General features: G+C 52.0%; 11 protein-coding genes across 11 annotated transcripts; 2 read left to right on the top strand and 9 right to left on the bottom strand.

The window, feature by feature from the left end:
* Positions 1-1,331: 1,331 nt before the first annotated feature.
* BCR37DRAFT_346486 (putative C2H2 finger domain protein) lies at positions 1,332-1,820 on the top strand (the record flags this gene model as incomplete). The annotated part of the gene is made up of 3 exons (XM_040867690.1): positions 1,332-1,379; positions 1,451-1,605; positions 1,658-1,820. Coding segments are annotated over 3 exons (366 nt in total), but the record flags the coding sequence as incomplete, so codon positions are not given.
* On the top strand, positions 1,658-3,054 carry BCR37DRAFT_379277 (uncharacterized protein). Its single transcript, XM_040869224.1, has one exon. The coding sequence runs from the start codon at positions 1,827-1,829 to the stop codon at positions 2,829-2,831; it is 1,005 nt and encodes a 334-aa protein (XP_040725835.1). The 5' UTR covers positions 1,658-1,826; the 3' UTR covers positions 2,832-3,054.
* Positions 2,877-7,009, bottom strand: BCR37DRAFT_300810 (exocyst complex component Sec3-domain-containing protein). The gene is made up of 2 exons (XM_040866915.1): positions 6,448-7,009; positions 2,877-6,406 (listed from the first exon to the last, which is right to left on the bottom strand). The coding sequence occupies exons 1-2, from the start codon at positions 6,911-6,913 to the stop codon at positions 3,075-3,077; spliced, it is 3,798 nt and encodes a 1,265-aa protein (XP_040725834.1). The 5' UTR covers positions 6,914-7,009; the 3' UTR covers positions 2,877-3,074.
* On the bottom strand, positions 6,846-7,625 carry BCR37DRAFT_379273 (pyridoxal phosphate-dependent transferase). The gene has a single exon (XM_040869223.1). The coding sequence runs from the start codon at positions 7,578-7,580 to the stop codon at positions 7,107-7,109; it is 474 nt and encodes a 157-aa protein (XP_040725833.1). The 5' UTR covers positions 7,581-7,625; the 3' UTR covers positions 6,846-7,106.
* A 259-nt stretch (positions 7,626-7,884) lies between these two features.
* Positions 7,885-8,736, bottom strand: BCR37DRAFT_379270 (uncharacterized protein). Its single transcript, XM_040869222.1, has one exon. The coding sequence runs from the start codon at positions 8,680-8,682 to the stop codon at positions 8,062-8,064; it is 621 nt and encodes a 206-aa protein (XP_040725832.1). The 5' UTR covers positions 8,683-8,736; the 3' UTR covers positions 7,885-8,061.
* A 410-nt stretch (positions 8,737-9,146) lies between these two features.
* Positions 9,147-10,079, bottom strand: BCR37DRAFT_379267 (pyridoxal phosphate-dependent transferase). The gene has a single exon (XM_040869221.1). It carries the CDS (start codon positions 9,900-9,902, stop codon positions 9,360-9,362), a length of 543 nt encoding a protein of 180 aa, XP_040725831.1. The 5' UTR covers positions 9,903-10,079; the 3' UTR covers positions 9,147-9,359.
* A 165-nt stretch (positions 10,080-10,244) lies between these two features.
* BCR37DRAFT_379264 (uncharacterized protein) lies at positions 10,245-11,323 on the bottom strand. Its single transcript, XM_040869220.1, has one exon. The coding sequence runs from the start codon at positions 10,991-10,993 to the stop codon at positions 10,361-10,363; it is 633 nt and encodes a 210-aa protein (XP_040725830.1). The 5' UTR covers positions 10,994-11,323; the 3' UTR covers positions 10,245-10,360.
* On the bottom strand, positions 11,238-11,494 carry BCR37DRAFT_379263 (uncharacterized protein; the record flags this gene model as incomplete). The annotated part of the gene is made up of 1 exon (XM_040869219.1): positions 11,238-11,494. The coding sequence occupies exon 1, from the start codon at positions 11,457-11,459 to the stop codon at positions 11,238-11,240; it is 222 nt and encodes a 73-aa protein (XP_040725829.1). The 5' UTR covers positions 11,460-11,494.
* Positions 11,332-13,149, bottom strand: BCR37DRAFT_300805 (pyridoxal phosphate-dependent transferase). The gene has a single exon (XM_040866914.1). It carries the CDS (start codon positions 13,119-13,121, stop codon positions 11,670-11,672), a length of 1,452 nt encoding a protein of 483 aa, XP_040725828.1. The 5' UTR covers positions 13,122-13,149; the 3' UTR covers positions 11,332-11,669.
* A 106-nt stretch (positions 13,150-13,255) lies between these two features.
* Positions 13,256-13,933, bottom strand: BCR37DRAFT_402554 (carbonic anhydrase; the record flags this gene model as incomplete). Its single annotated transcript, XM_040871918.1, has 1 exon — positions 13,256-13,933. One exon carries the CDS (start codon positions 13,931-13,933, stop codon positions 13,256-13,258), a length of 678 nt encoding a protein of 225 aa, XP_040725827.1.
* Positions 13,934-14,540: 607 nt separating this feature from the next.
* Positions 14,541-16,172, bottom strand: BCR37DRAFT_379258 (uncharacterized protein). The gene has a single exon (XM_040869218.1). It carries the CDS (start codon positions 15,952-15,954, stop codon positions 14,755-14,757), a length of 1,200 nt encoding a protein of 399 aa, XP_040725826.1. The 5' UTR covers positions 15,955-16,172; the 3' UTR covers positions 14,541-14,754.
* Positions 16,173-16,213: the final 41 nt, after the last annotated feature.

The raw sequence follows: 16,213 nt of genomic DNA, 5'->3' as shown, positions 1-16,213 counted from the left end.
CGTCGACTTCAATGTTGAGACACTTTGAACCGTATGGAGTCTCCAAAAGTGATTAGGTGTCAAAATTGATTTTTCTCGATGACACCTTCTGAAGACGCAGTGATGAGAATAGTAGAATACTAGAGTAGTAAAGCTGTATCGTTACAGGAGAGCCGGGCATTATGCGATCGAAGCCACTCTGCCAGATTAGGACTCACAGTGTCTCCTAACAAGTTGACTTAGCCGCGAAGTCCCGTCTACCAGGTGGTAGGCGACAATTATGGCCGCGAATGGAGCCTGAAACAGATGTTTAGTCTCGGGGGAAACTTATGCTCCGAAGGATCCCTCGTAGCCTCCCATCTGAGCCGACAAGACGTCAAAGACGTCTCTGATGAGCCCGCTGCGGAAAAACGGACAATCCCGATCTGTCGACTACACGACGCGTCCGCATGATTATGTCTCCCGATCTCGCTCGTGACTCGTCTGACACAGGTCGCCAGGTCTAGCCATACCTGTCGAGGGTCATTTGGTTGAGACCGCCGTGGCAAAAAACACGACAAGGCGTCAGCGAATACTCTGGTCTGTGTCCTTGCGTCTTTCTGTAGATCGTTGAGAGCTTGTGTGAAACGAATTAGGTCGCATTTTGCTGTATTTCGCGGTCGGACTCTGTCAAACAGTCTGTGCACACTTAAAGGGCGGCATGACGCTGTGACAGCTGACAATGGCATTCCAGAGGTTGCCGGTAAGAAATGGTAAGTTCTAATGTCCGAGCGTCAGAGTCTGCTTGACAATGGCAGTGCTTGAGCAGCTTGACTCACATGTCTGATGTCCCCGAGCAAATCATACTGCATCTTCCCCTGATAGGTCCTTGGTAGACCGTAGACGAGCCAGAAACGGTCTCGCGTGGCGGTCCCATGTCGGATGCCGCGCCTTGCACAAGTCTAAGGCTTACCAGTGGTACCACACAGACCCACGGCCATGGAAAGACGCGGACTAGTCGGGACTGGCGATTGTTTCAAGAAGGAAGCCATAAGCCCGTGCATGCGTGGATCGCCAAGCTTGGACCGGATCACCTCGACATCGATGGAGAGTGCCCAAATTGTGCGCGGCAGAAGAGGATAAGCGTATCTTCGCATCCGTCTAGCGACAGAGAGACTGGATGGCCGGACAGCTGGCTTGCTGGGTGGGAGGTGCGTGCGTCTATATGAGGGAACGTCCTCGCTGCCAGACTCCCTTGTGATCAGGCAGGCCTCGACATCAACGCAACACAGCAGCAAGCAAGGGACACTAGTCGCCTGCGTTCCTTCTCATCACCAGTGCCCTTCACGCAGAACAGAATGCGCGTCGCCAGCATGTCCGCTGCAAAGCCCTTCGACTGCCCCTGGGCAACATGTACCAAGGTACGACACACACACAGACCCCTGAGAAGCACAGAGAGAGAACCCCCTTGCTGACATGGCCCGTCCTCTAGTCCTTTGGCAGGCGCAGTGATCTAGCGCGTCACCATCGTATCCACACAAACGAGCGTCCCTTTGTGTGCCACTTCTCTCACTGCGGCAAGGCCTTCATCCAGCGCAGCGCATTGACTGTGCACATCCGCACACACACAGGAGAGCGTCCTCATGCGTAAGTGATCGCTGACTCTTCATGCGACAGGCTGCTAACACATTCGAAACAGGTGCGAATGGATCAACTGCGGCAAGACCTTCTCAGACTCGAGCTCCCTTGCTCGTCATCGTCGCATTCACACAGGCAAGCGTCCTTATGCGTGCTATGCCAATGGGTGCCATAAGACCTTCTGCCGCAAGACAACATTGACCAAGCATCTGCGCAAGTGTCATCAATTGATGCCATCTGCCAGCTTCAGGCACGAGCTTGGCTTGGGCGATGAAGAGGAAGAAGAGGATGATGGCCAGTCATACTCTGATGAAGAAGACGAAGACTACCCTCCCACCACGCCTCGTGCAAAGCAGCACTTTGGTCGCGGTACCTTGCCTCTCAGTCCTCCAGACTCGACACGTCGCAGCGCATACCCGTACTCTGACCGAGCTGACATGCACACACGCACGTATGATGCCTCAACGAGCGGTCAGCTGTACCACATGTCCAAGATCACTGATGTGTATGCTTCGTCTCTCAAGTCTGGCAACAGCTACTCAGAGCTCGATATGCATGGCAACGATGCACTGTATACACCATCAGAGTCCAGATCAGGCCTTGATTCTGGTAGCGAGTATCTGGGCTACGCTCAAGACATGTCGCGCCAAGGGTCAGCCTCTGATCCTTACTTCAATGGTGGGCAGTACGCAGCACACTGGGATGAGCCTCAAGTCCGTCACAGCCAGCACTGGGAAGAGGCATGTCAGCAGCTGCAGCAAGCAACAGGTCTGACACCACTGCAGCCTCCGCCACTGCAAAGCAGGCAGCCCTTCCCTGGACTTCCTGGACTCTTGCACAGTCGTGGCTCGCAACAATTGTCATCGCCCGGCCAGCAGTACAGTCCCATGACAGCATCCTCGCACACATTCACATCGACGCCCTTGAGTGGATACCCATCAGAGGTCTCGCCCGCCATGCACTCTGGTGATGGTCGATTCTCACCTCACACGGACTTTGGCGGACCACTCGATCTTATGCAAGGTCCACCAGTCCCTCCAATCGGTCCACCATCGCAGCGTAGCAAGTATGCGCACAACTTGAGTCTGACGGGACCAGAGGGTGAAGCACTGCAGCGCTACCAACACCAGTTGCAAGGCGAGCATGGACCTGGTCCTGCAGGCAGTGATAGACCTGACCAGCAACGTGCTCGAGCACAAAGTTGGCACAGCAGACGCGGTCATCGCTCAGACTGAGCTTGCATTGCTACACACACGAAGCTTTGGCCCTCTTCTGCCTTTAATTTTGGTGTCATCTGTACAACCTCACAAGACAGGCGGTCGCGCTGGACGCGTATCGCGAATTATGGAGGAAGTGGCATCACAAGCAAAGAGGTAGCAAAGCACATGGATTACCAGCAGTAGTCCTTAGTTATGACAATATTCGATATAAGCCAGTTATCTCACATAGTGGAGTGCATTATTTTACACAACTTTAGCTCATGCACTATTTGGATCACGCTTGGCGAAGCACGACTGAATGTAGGACTTGCCAACCGGTCGACATTCACCCGATACCAGCAGCTGAGGGTACCACTTCCCGAGGACCTGCTCAAAGCGATCCCAAGTCTTAACAAAGACGACGCCAGACTCCCGCCATACAAGCGCCAACAACTCCTCTTCCTTATCAGCAGCGCTCTCGCCACCAGAAAAGTGCTTCTCAACACGTTTCGCAAGGGCCGATATAGCTCGCTTCATCTCGCGCTCATCCAACTCCACGACAAGTCGCTTTGCGGTTGCAGGACTCAAGCTTGCCTTTTTACTAAAATCGGCCGATTTGGCCGCTTGACGCTCCACATTATCGCAAAAGTCAGCGACACGTCCAAGCGGGCGCGCCACAATACTTCGCGTGTAAGCTTCGAGGTGTTCATTGAAATGACGGCTCGCTTCGCCTTGGAATCGTTCGAGTGAGGGTACCTGCTTCGAACCTATCCGCAGCGTTTGCATGAAGAGATGCATGTTTTCCAGCATGAGGATGTGATAGTTGAGTAGTTCCTTGTCCTCACTCGAGTCACCGAATCCTGTCATGGCGCTGATGGTGCCGCCGCCACTCGTCGTGTTGGAAGCTCCAGTGCTCGAGACTGAAGAGGCTAAAGTGCGCACTGATTCAAACATGGCCTTGGAAATGCGCTCATAAGCTTGATTGACGAGACCACGGACGGCAAAGTCATCCTGCTTGAGCGTGACACTGTCATCAATATACAGCTGCTCTTCAATGCGCTCGACGAAATCGGGAAAGATCTCAAAGACCGGAATGACACCAGAACGCTTCTTGGAGGTGAGCTTGAAGCTGATGATTGCCCTGATTTGTGCCTCCATAAAATCATTGAGTGCCTTTGCCAAACGATCGAAGACTTTTTCAAGCAGTCGCAGCATGTACTCTTGGTCAGAGCCGCGCCATTCCATTGAAATCACTTCAACAGCCTTGAGCATGCCGACCACTTGGATGGCATCCTGCTTTGTGAGCTGCTCAGCGAGAGCAAGCACTTCGGCCTGAAGCCAGCTGAAAATATTGTCCATGGTGTCGAACCGCTGCTTTGCCAGCTGCCTATCTGGCTCCATCTGCTTGTGATCTTCCAAACGCGCAACGGTGAGCTCTTGTTTGATACCCAAGCCGACATAATCGGGGAATTCAATCGTCTCAACCGATGTCAGATGGAAAAAGTCTACCAAAAAGTTTTGCTCCGTTGACAAAATGAGTGCGAGGTTGTCGAGCACAATGGTGAATACTTCAGCAGCAGGCAACTTACCCTCCTGTCTGTCTTGAGCTGGCGGTGCAGGTTGCTGCTTAGGTCCGGATTGACCGCGAATCTGCTTGGCCAAGGTATTGCTTCTCTTTAGCGTAGCAGCTCTACTCATGCTGCCAAATTGCGACAATTGCTCTCTAGCCGAGGTAAAGAGCATATCCATCTCTTCGGCAGTCGCACGACGCGCCAGCGCTTTCCAACCAAGAGCGAATTCCACCACCGTCTCTTTCCATGCATCTTTTGCAGCGCGACTGTAGTTGCTGATGATTTCTCTGTACCGCGGCACATCAATTTCACGCGCATACAGCATAAAGCCTGCATACGTGAATAGAGCCTCATAGCCAGCTTCGTGGCCAGGTAATAATCTAGGAGGTGCCTCCCCGGGTCCCAGCTTACGGCGCTTGTCGCCCATCATGGCTGCGGGAAATTTGATTTGTAGATACTTGCACAGGCGCAGCACGAATTGCTTGCTCTTGGCGTCATACTCTGTTTCCTTGCTTTGCAGTGCCGACATGCCACGTCCGTTGCGCTGCTCACCGTTCATGGCCTTGAGCGCACGGAATAGATTCGCCAGACTCTTCTCCAACTTTGTGATATCTTGCTTGTCATCTAACCTCGCAGAACCCAAGCTGTCGAGGTTGTCTGAGGAGATGGTGATGCTAGACAGCACATTGTCAATCTCTGCAATAAGTGCCTTTTGATTTGCCGTCTCAATTTGCAGACCAGCGCTCTGCCCTTCGATATGGCGGATGTGGTCTGCGGCACTACCAAGCTCGAATTCATAAATGGTCAGCATGTTTGCCATCTCATCACACTGGCTGATAGCTTGATCGAGACGTCCCATGAGATCGGTCACGCGATCATCTTGCTGGACCATTGTCAAAACATTGGTATTTTCCATTGCAGCCAGCTCATCCTCCAACCGTCGTTCAAGCGGCGCTGTGCCGTCGGACGAATTCCACTGAAATCCGCGTAGGAGTTCGTCGATAAACGCCGTCTCTGGGTCATCGGGGTACACATCCAAAGATTCAGCATGTTGCCTGTCTTGCGACAGTCCGAAAGGTGTCAACCGACCTGTTGCTTTGTTCAGACTTGCTCCAGCCGTGAGAGTCGCTGCGCTCGTCGTTGTGCTATAACTTGGTGACTGAGAGACTGCACTCCCAGGTCGCTCAAGACCCAAGCCAACCAAATTCTTCTCCTCTCTTGGCGTATTCTGACCGCTCGCGTCCCACGGCAATTCGCGTTTCTCATCTCGCGTCTGCATTGAAATTGCCGGCGAGCTCGCTCCCGAACGTGCTACAGATTTGCTCGGCAATAGCGGTACTGGTGGGGGCGTCTCGCGTCCAAGGAGCGAATGCGCATCTCCTTGACTATAGCGATCACCCGTATACGCTGATCTAGCTTGTTCCATGGATGTAGTGCGTAATGCAGCTGAGGGTCGTCGGGCTGGTGATTTACTCGGTAATGGGGACGCAAGTTGTGCAGATCCAGTCGATGCCTTTCGTAGCGGCGGTGGCATATCACTTTTTTGTAATCCAGTCACAGATCTGGGTGCCCCGCCTAGTGGACTCGATACTTGTCGCTGATTGGAGATGATGGGTGGCGAGCGCAAATCTGTTTCGATGCTCAAGGGACGTTGTTGCTGTTGCTGTCGTGGATAATCAGGCTGGATGGGCGGCGACATGAGCGTAGAGCCAGCCCGTCTAGGCACTTCATAAGCACTACTTGGCGTAGCAGGCACACCACTCATAGGCGTGTTTTCACTTGGGCGACGGAACGGTGACCTTGCCGGGGGCGCGGCAGGCATGCCGGGCATTTCCGGTGTTCCTGGGATACGTTGCTGTGTTTGTCCTGGGGCAGGGCGTCTCAATTCCACCCCTCCCATATCGCTGACACGACGTGGCGCATTCGCCTGTCCAGGTTGTTGTTGTTGCGGCGGTGCTCTGTGTGGTTGCGCGCTCACGGTCCGTCCTGCTGGTTGACTGGATGTCGGTGCCGGCGACAGTGTGCTCTCGGCATTGGCGACTACATGTTAGCAATGCCAAAGGGTTTGATGAAAGACGTACGGAAGTTCTCGCTGAAGCCTTCGAGGGTGAACATGCGACCACCTGTGTATTTCCTGTAGACGCGCATGACGGCGGATACAAATCCAAGCTTCTCCTCCTTTGTGTCCATCTGCCAGTAGTATGGCTTGAGCAACGTGACAACCATGCCGCGATCATCAATATTCTCAAAGTGCTTGACATCATCCAAGTTCCAGGTCTTCCCAATCTGGAACGTCCCATTATCATTCTGGCGCGACTTGTGCAAGCGTACACGGCCATTCTTCTTGACGGTCAGGAGTATGTATCGTTCCTTGCGATCTTCTAGTGGTGTTGGCACAGAGGGCGGCGCGGATGGGTTTTGAGGGTCTTCGTAGATGCGCACATGTGTGATGTAGCTTTCCTGTGGACTGCCATCCTCGGCGCGTTCGCTAAACAAGGAGCGGATGATGCGTTCGCGCGTAGAGAGGTTATGCACGTTGCGCGACATGGCGCTGGATGTGTCTCTTGTTGCTTAGGGAGATAGCTACGCCGGAGCAGTCATCGTCTTGGTGTGTTGTGAGCTGTTGGTGCTTTTTGGGTGGCTTCATCGTCAAAACAGTGACAGGATCCAGAAGGCGACTCAACTTCAAGCCGTATTGCTACAGGACCAGTATATATACACTACTGCGATCCCAGTTGTTCTATGCTAGAACCAGCTCATCTAGGGTCTCCTCCTTCTGATTCGGTGAGTTGAGCACAGCTCTGAAGAACTCACCATGGGGGCCAGGCGCAAAGTCCACCAGGAACCGGCCCTGTCTATCTGTTCTCTCTGCCTCTTCATCCGCATGGAAGTAGAAACATACTTGTAAGCACGGTGGAGGGTTCTCTGACACAAGCGTAAAGCGAGGATTCGCTGCAATCTTGCCTGCCAATAACGCAGCATTCTCATACGCACGATTCACGCGCTGTTCATATCCACTCCGACCGTACCAGTTCCACGAGAGAAACATCTTGACTGCATCCGGCCGTCGACCACATCCCACCGTTGAGTCACCCAAGTCATAGCCTTCATTGCCAGGATGAAAGAGATACGCAGCAGTCAAGCTATCTGCTCGCTGGAATCTCCGCGCATCTGGTGCCAACAGGAATGAACACTGCAGAGGTACTCCTAACATCTTGTGTGGATTGATAGTGATGCTGTCTGCCAGGTGTGAACCTTTCAACAAGAACTTGTACTTGTTACCGAAAGTAACGCCGCCGCCCCACGAACCATCAATGTGCAACCAGAGATTGTGACGCTTGCTTCCTGAAACTTCGTCTTTAGTATCTGGGCAGAGTGTCGAGCGTGTAGTAGTGACCTTAGAGAGCGTACTGGACTAAGGATCACGGGGCAGCGTCGGTCCACCGCACCTTTATGTGGTGTAGCCAAAAGACCGTGCCATGGCCTATGCAGTGTCAGTCTCCATCAAGCTCAGTACTAAATAGAGGTGAAAGACGTGTTCATTTGGAATTCAACTACATTCTGCTATAGGATGAAGCTCTGCAAGTTCTCGTGTTGAACGCGTCATGATGCTGCAGTCGTCGAATTGGGCTTGATCATGAAACCCTGTCCAGCAGGGCCCCTGCTTTCCACTTTGGCGACTAGAGGTCTTTCCGTCACTCTTTCGGACAAGCCAGCAAATTGCATGCAAAATGCAACCAGGGATCTTTCACTTTGGTTTTGTGGTAAGCGCATAGGACATTACCCCAGATGTTCCCTTGCGTGTTGTGCCACAATTTGTCATGGTCCTTTTTGTCGAGTTGATGGTCAGCGATCCATTGAGCGTATGACCATATACCCTCCCTCAAATTGTCGTCCATTGGAAGCTTGAGGACCGGGCTTTCTTTGTTGAATTGTGTGCTGCAGTAATGGAAGATTTGGAGGTTGTTGTCTCCCTCAAGCGGGCTTAAGGCCAACTTCGGGACGATCTGTACATTGCTGGGCATGGAAAACGATATCCAGCAATAGTATTCTTCGCTAAGGATGGCTGAACAGGGTTTGAACGGCAGAAGGGATGTGATACTGGCCTTGTCCTTCAACTCGTCGTCAACCAGTACATAGCAGCTGTCCTTCTTGGCGATAGAGAACCCCCAGTCATGCAGCTTGCCGTTGTCGCCGCCCGGAAAGGGATACTTGACCAAGAACTTCTGACATTTGCCTGCGTGCACATGTGGTGCATAGTCCATACTAAGCAACAAGACAGCTAGAGCTTGTTCTCCGTTCTTGAACATTCGCATGTTGGCAGACTGTCCCTCTTGGAAGTGTGTTTGCGTGAGCTGAAAGGTCTTTTTCAAAGTGGGAGCTGAACTGGCCATGGACGCCTTTTGTAGGGAGACTTTCGAACCTGTAGGTATCCACGCGTGCATATACCCCTGAAATTTTCTCAGGCAAAGTAAAATTGGATGTGGCAAAGAAAAGCTGAAAAGTGAGAAACGTAATCATGAGCAGCAATAAGCTTGAGCTGTTTGATCTGAACTATGCGTGGATATAAGAAAATATATACAGTGATGACATGGATGGTGAGGTATCAAGCACAAGCAACCTGAGAAGTGCAATACGACTGATACGGGTGAGTAGCAGAGTAGAGCAATTGCTTCCTAAAAAGTAGAACAAGGGGTGACTATCACGTGGAAGCACGCGATACGTGGCAGAGAGATGCACTGACAACTGAGTCTGAGTGACAGGCCAAGCCATGTGAATGGGTACTTGACTGCTCTGTGTGGTTGCGCAATGCGCGCCAACAATCCGTCCTGCTGCTTAATTGGGCACCGGTACCCGCGACAGTGTACTCTCGGCATTGGCTGCTACATGCTACCAATGCCAAGGGCCTGCAGATGAAAGACGAACGAAAATTCTCACGGGAGCCTTCGACGGTGAACATACAAGCCGTATTACTACAGTAGCAGTATATACACTACTGCGATCCCAGTCGTTCTATACTAGACGCCAGCTCATCTAGCGTCTCCTCCTTCTGATTCGGTGAGTTGAGCACAGCTCTGAAGAATTCACCATGGGGGCCAGGCGCAAGGTCCACCAGGAACCGGCCCTGTCTATCCAACAACCCGGCAATTCGCCTGGTTGTCTCTGTGTTCCGCTCTGGATCTGTTCTCCCTGCCTCTTCATCCGCATGGAAGTAGAAACATACTTGTAAGCACGGTGGAGGGTTCTCTGACACAAGCGTAAAGCGAGGATTCGCTGCAATCTTGCCTGCCAATAACGCAGCATTCTCATACGCACGATTCACGCGCTGTTCATATCCACTCCGACCGTACCAGTTCCACGAGAGAAACATCTTGACTGCATCCGGCCGTCGACCACATCCCACCGTTGAGTCACCCAAGTCATAGCCTTCATTGCCAGGATGAAAGAGATACGCAGCAGTCAAGCTATCTGCTCGCTGGAATCTCCGCGCATCTGGTGCCAACAGGAATGAACACTGCAGAGGTACTCCTAACATCTTGTGTGGATTGATAGTGATGCTGTCTGCCAGGTGTGAACCTTTCAACAAGAACTTGTACTTGTTACCGAAAGTAACGCCGCCGCCCCACGAACCATCAATGTGCAACCAGAGATTGTGACGCTTGCTTCCTGAATTTTCGTCTTTGGTATCTAGGAAAAGTGTCGATCGTGCAGTGACCATAGAGAGCGTATTGGACTAAGGATCACTGGGCAGCATCAGTCCACCGCACTCTTATGTGGTGTAGCCAAAAAGCCGTGTCATGGCTTGTGCTGTGTAAGTCTCCATCAATCTCAGTACTGAAGAGAGGTGAAAGACGTGTCAATTTTGAATGGAATTAAACTACGTTCTGCTATGAAATGAAGATCTGCAAGCTCTCGTGTTGAACGCGTCATGATGTTGCAGTCGTTGAACTGGATTTGGCCATTAGACTGAGCTCCTGCTACCCGCTTTGGCGACTATTCCACGCAGTCCAGAACGTTGCATGCAACATGCCACCAGGCATCACTTTCTGGCCTGCTCCCAAAATCGCATTGGACGACGGGAGAGAGGTGCCGCCGACCTGCAGCTGGACTGTGCAATGATGCCCAGTCCTTTGAAGAGAGTTCATGTGCATTTATTACATGATTAGCGTATGCCCGTGCCAGCGGCCTCAATTGAGGAATCTGAGGAAGCTTGTAATCCGTGAGTGTGGGGTCTTTCCAGGGGTTTCTGGTGCAGTAATTGAAGATTCTGGTAATTTTGTCTTCCGCAAGGTGGTTTACGGCCCTAGCCGGGACCATGCCTGCAAGCGCTGACGTGTACTCCACTATCCAGCAAACATAGTCGTTATTGATGATGTCTGAACAGGGTTTTAACTTTAAAACGGCCTTCTCGAGATCGCTTTTGTCGACATCGTCGTCAACCAGTACATGACAGCTTTTCTTCAAGGCGATAGAAAACCCAACTTTGCGCATCTTACCGTTGTCGCCGCCCGCAAAGGGATACGCCACTAAGTACTTCTGACAGTCGTCTGCGAGGACATATGGTGTATAGTCCATGCTAAGCAACAGGACAGCTAGAGCTTTTTCTCCGTTCCTGGACATTCGCATGTTGGCAGACTTTCCCTCTCGGAAGTGCGTTTGCGTGCGGGAGAGTTGAAAGTTCTCCTTAAAAGTGGGAGCTGAACTGGCGATGGACGCCTTTTGTATGGAGACTTTCGTACTGGCAGGTATCCACGCGTGCACATACCCCTGAAGTTTTCTCAGGCAAAGTAAAATTGCATGCGGCAAACAAAAGCTGAAAACTGAGAAATGTGATCATGAGCAGCAATAAACTTGAGCTGTTTGATCTGGACTATGCGTGAATATGTGAATATATGTACAGTGAGGACGTGGATGGTGAGGTGTTCAGCAAAAGCAACCTGAGAAGTGCAATAGGACTGATACGGGTGAGTAGCAGAGTAGAGCAATTGCTCCCTAAAAAGTAGAACAAGGGGTGACCATCACGTGGAAGCACGCGACATGTGGCAGAGAGATGCACTAACAACCTAGTGACAAGCCAAGGCTGCCAAGCCATGTGACTGGGTACTTGACTGCTCTGTGTGGTTGCGCGCTCACAACCCGTCCTGCTGAATGACTGGGCGCCGGTGCCGGCGACAGTGTACTCTCGGCATTGGCAAATACATGCTAGCAATGCCAAGGGCCTGATGAAAGACGTACGGAAGGTCTTACGGGAGCCTTCGACGGTGAACATGCAAGCCGTATTACTATAGTAGTAGTATATACACTACTGCGATCCCAGTTGTTCTATACTAGACACCAGCTCATCTAGCGTCTCCTCCTTCTGATTCGGTGAGTTGAGCACAGCCCTGAAGAACTCACCATGGGGGCCAGGCGCAAAGTCCACCAGGAACCGGCCCTGTCTATCCAACAACCCGGCAATTCGCCTGGTGGTCTCTGTATTCCGCTCTGAATCTGTTCTCTCTGCCTCTTCATCCGCATGGAAGTAGAAACATACCTGTAAGCACGGTGGAGGGTTCTCTGACACAAGCGTAAAGCGAGGATTCGCTGCAATCTTGCCTGCCAATAACGCAGCATTCTCATACGCACGATTCACGCGCTGCTCATAACCACTCCGACCATACCAGTTCCACGAGAGAAACATCTTGACTGCATCCGGCCGTCGACCACATCCCATCGTTGAGTCACCCAAGTCATAGCCTTCATTGCCAGGATGAAAGAGATACGCAGCGTTCAAGCTATTTGCACGCTGGAATATCCGCGCATCTGGTGCTAACAGGAATGAACACTGTAGAGGAACTCCTAACATCTTGTGTGGATTGATGGTCATGCTGTCTGCGAGGTGTGAACCTTTCAACAAGGACTTGTACTTGTTACTGAAAGCAACGCCACCGCCCCACGAACCATCAATGTGCATCCAAAGATTGTGACGCTTGCAAATGTGGCTAATCTCCTCAAAGGGGTCAAATGACCCAAGAACGGTGGTGCCTGCCGTCGCATTGACATAGAAAGGAGTTTGACCTTGCTCTTTCGCCTTGACGATCGCAGCTTCGAGCGCCTCTGGAATGATACGTCCTTGTGCGTCGATATCCACCGCAATCACTGCTTTCCGTCCGAGGCCAAGCAAGATGGCTGCCTTTTCAACCGAATAATGACCATGTCTGCTCGTAAAAAGCACAAACTTGTGAGACCCTGAACCTTCATCTTTGGTTTCTGGGAAGAGTGTCGAACGTGCTGTGACCATAGAGAGCGTGTTGGACTGAGAACCACCAGGCAGCGTCAGTCCACCGCATTCTTCTGTAGTGTAGCCAAATAGCCGTGCCATGGCCTGTGCTGTGTGAATCTCCATCAAGCTCAGTACCGGCGAGACGTGAAAGACGTGTCCATTGGTGTTGAGGACCGCCAGGAGTAATTCGCTAATGACGCCGATTGAATTGGTCGATGCAAAGAGCTTGTCCATGAATCCAGGATGCCAGGTGTTGGCACTGTACTTCAAAGTCTTCTCGAGAAGTGCCAGGAGGGTATCCTTGCCGCATGGGTCTTCCGGAAGACTCAATTGTAGCCTGTCGGAGAGCTCTTTGCCGTCAAAGTGATCCAGCACCTTGGCGTCCCGAGAGTCTGCTTGAGCGATCCATGGCAAGAACTGCTGCTTGAATGACTGTAGCAGGTCATCGAGCTCTGCTGCCGTACTCGCCGCGCTCAGGGATGCTTCGTTCATGTGTTGGTTTGGCGCCTTGTCAGTGTCGCGTAGAGAAAGAAATTCAAAGTCGCACAAAGTCGCATCATGATGGCGTCTATGGATGACGACACAGGGCCTCTTACCTGGCCATCTATCTCTGCAAGGTCTAGCAGCTAGTGGGCACTCAAGTCAGTGACGCCCTGCAGGTAGCACTTCTTCTTCTCGTCCTCTGGCTTGTCCAACTTCTTCAACAAGCCAGAAGCAACGTCGTATACCATGCCATACACCTGCAGGCCTCGACTTGCCTCAGCTTCATAGACGTAATTGATACGCTCAAGCTTCCTCACCTGAGCCAGCACATTGAGTTCCACCAGCCGTGCAGCCCGTTCCTCTTTGTCCTCAATTGCATGCAAGTCCTTCTCATTCGCTGCACGGACATCGCGGACATAGCGCAGCCAGTTATCAATTAAGCCGAGCTTATTGGTACCCAGTGCAGCATTGACACCGCCGCAGCCGTAGTGTCCACAGACAATGATGTGCTGGACCTGCAGCACCTCCACAGCAAACTGCACAACACACAGCATGCTCATATCGCCGTTTGCAACGACATTGGCGATGTTGCGGTGAACAAAGACCTCGCCTGGTAGAAGGTCCAGCACAGTTGTCTCTGGTACGCGCGAGTCTGAGCATCCAATCCACAGAATCTTGGGAGCCTGCGAGGACGACAATGATGGGAAGAAGTCTGGAGCTTCCTTCTTAACACGCTCAGACCAAGCCTTGTTACGGTCCATGAGATCTTCGATACTTGCATCCTGGCTGAAATAGTGGTTCTTGCCAGCTTCTCCTAGCATCTGCAACGAGACCGTCTTGGCTGCCTCCCGCTGGGCCGCCCGCCGCTCTTCATTCGCCTGCTTGGCTTTTGCGATTTGTGCCTCTGACATGTCTCGTTGGGCTTGTAGTAGTTTCTCAAGTACTTCCTTGTTGGCCCTCTCCGTGGCCTTGTTGGAGGGAGACTTGTTGCTGGAGGATGTGTGGGTGCGGTATCGGGAACGCTTATCGCTGCTGACACGCTGCGCATTCGCACGCCAACCAGCTGCAGATGCAAGGGACGACCACGCGTGGCCCTGTGACCTTGTTGCATGGCGTAAGCATTGTGCAGGAGAGGTGCGAAGTAGAGACATGGCGAGCCTCGATGGATGGGAGCCGGTCGTTGAGGAGCTTTATCTGCTGCAGCTGGTTGAGATCTGACAGCCAGATGACAGCTGAGATCTCATGACACTCAACATCAATCTTGGAAAGCTCATAAATTTAATCGTCGCACCAGCCATCGTGAACCATGCGAATGTATGCAAGGGCAACACGAAAGGCTGGTGCTTCGTCTGGCGCTTCGTATGGCCGACCGAAAGCTGCAATTTGGTTGACTGATGAATAGATTGCTATGCTTTCCGGAACTCAAGCTATCACAACGGTCATCTATATCGTATGCTCATGCAGTCTCAGCTAGGAAAGCAGGGAAAGTGCGCGGCCAAGCGGATTCGGCCGAAACCGGAGGCCATCCGTGCATCTTGAGCATCGAGTCATCGACACAGATCCAGGGGTATCGAAAATCCTACTATTTACCCCTTATATATACGTTCTCCGCCATAATGATACATCACGTAGACCACAACCTTCAAGCATCTTCCGGGTATGGAATGATCTGGCCCTTGTCATCCCATTGAATTGGCCGACCCTTCTCATCTCTATCCTTCATGCGCTCATCCTCAGGCTTCCAACTCCCTTCAAAGTCGTGCTTGACCATCGCCATGGGATGATCAAAGGGTTCAGAGCCCATATGCCCTTGCCCAGGTGAGAAGCCAGTGATGGGCAGCACAATCACATCCCCGAACTGTCGCTGCTCTTTCATGCCCGTCATCTGTCGCCAGTCTAATGCCTGGCCCAATGCCAGTTGCATACTGTTGGCCTGTTTTGCTCCACTTTCCTCTGAATTGAGGTAGCGAAACACAGCATCTGTCCACATGGCAGGACCAGTCAGTTCGACGGCACTGTCTCGAGGATAGGAAGCAAGCAAGCCTTGTTGCTTCAAAGACAGTATCTTGTCTGTAATACTGACAATCGCCTCAACGAGCGCAGGATGGCCTGGTTTCGCTCTCAGCGTCCACTGCACCAATTGTATCCGGCGAGAGTACCATTTGTGCCAGTCTTCGCGATCAGGATCTGCTTCAATTCCTACGACAAGGCCATAGGTGTCGTAAGGAAAGTGTGCCGGCACCCAGTCCCAACATGGCTTTAAGCAATCCGTGTCGATATCGCTGTAAATGCCGCCCCGAGCAAGCAAGATCAGGTATCGGAAGAAGTCTGCTTTTAGAATGACATGAGGCATGGCATCATACGCTTCTACTACTTCGGGCGTCGCTTCAAATAAGTGATGGATGAGCAGGCGGGCCACTTCATCTGTGATGACTTCATGCACATACGTCGGGTGCTGCTCCGTCCATGTGGCTTCTTGTGTCCGGAATCCAAAGTCTTTGTCGGTAGGCGTTGTCTTCCAAGTCTGCCAGATGAAGGCCGGGAAGAAGCCCTCAACGTCGTATGGAAAGTCAAATCGCAGCTTCTCGCCAAGGGTCATGCGCGTCCTCGCTACGGATCGTTGCGTGCTGCGTGATTTTCGCCTGCGATTCGGCCGCGATTGTGCGGAGTTGATGATGGTGTCGAGCGATTGTGAAGCAGCTTCATCAACTATCGCATGGTCCAATACCTTGACCGTATCACCTGCAGCGTCCTCCTGGCTTACGAGCCTCGGCAGAAACAACCATAGGCACAGCAGCAAGAGGGATGATATTGAGACGAAGCGTAGAAATCGTACTGCCATGTTGAATGGTTCCTGACAGCTATCGGTGTCTGAAGCTCACAGCCACTCTGCCAACGTCTTGTCAACTGCTTCTAATGCATAGTCGACAGCGCCGAGAATGCGACGACAGTCGTGATAGGTATCTCCTTGATCGAGCAATCTGCCTCCTATTTGCCACTCGTCCTCTCTGCTGTTTAGGCCGTAGCTAAGCTTGCACACTTGGTCTGTCGCTGTTGATGATTTTTGTGTTGCAAAATGACGACGCGCCAAGTCCCAACGG

Source organism: Protomyces lactucae-debilis, assembly GCF_002105105.1.
Source record: "Protomyces lactucae-debilis strain 12-1054 chromosome Unknown BCR37scaffold_8, whole genome shotgun sequence".
Lineage (NCBI taxonomy): Eukaryota > Fungi > Ascomycota > Taphrinomycetes > Taphrinales > Protomycetaceae > Protomyces > Protomyces lactucae-debilis.
The sequence above is the reverse complement of the archived record's forward strand: the minus strand, read 5'-3'. Positions and strand labels throughout refer to the sequence as shown.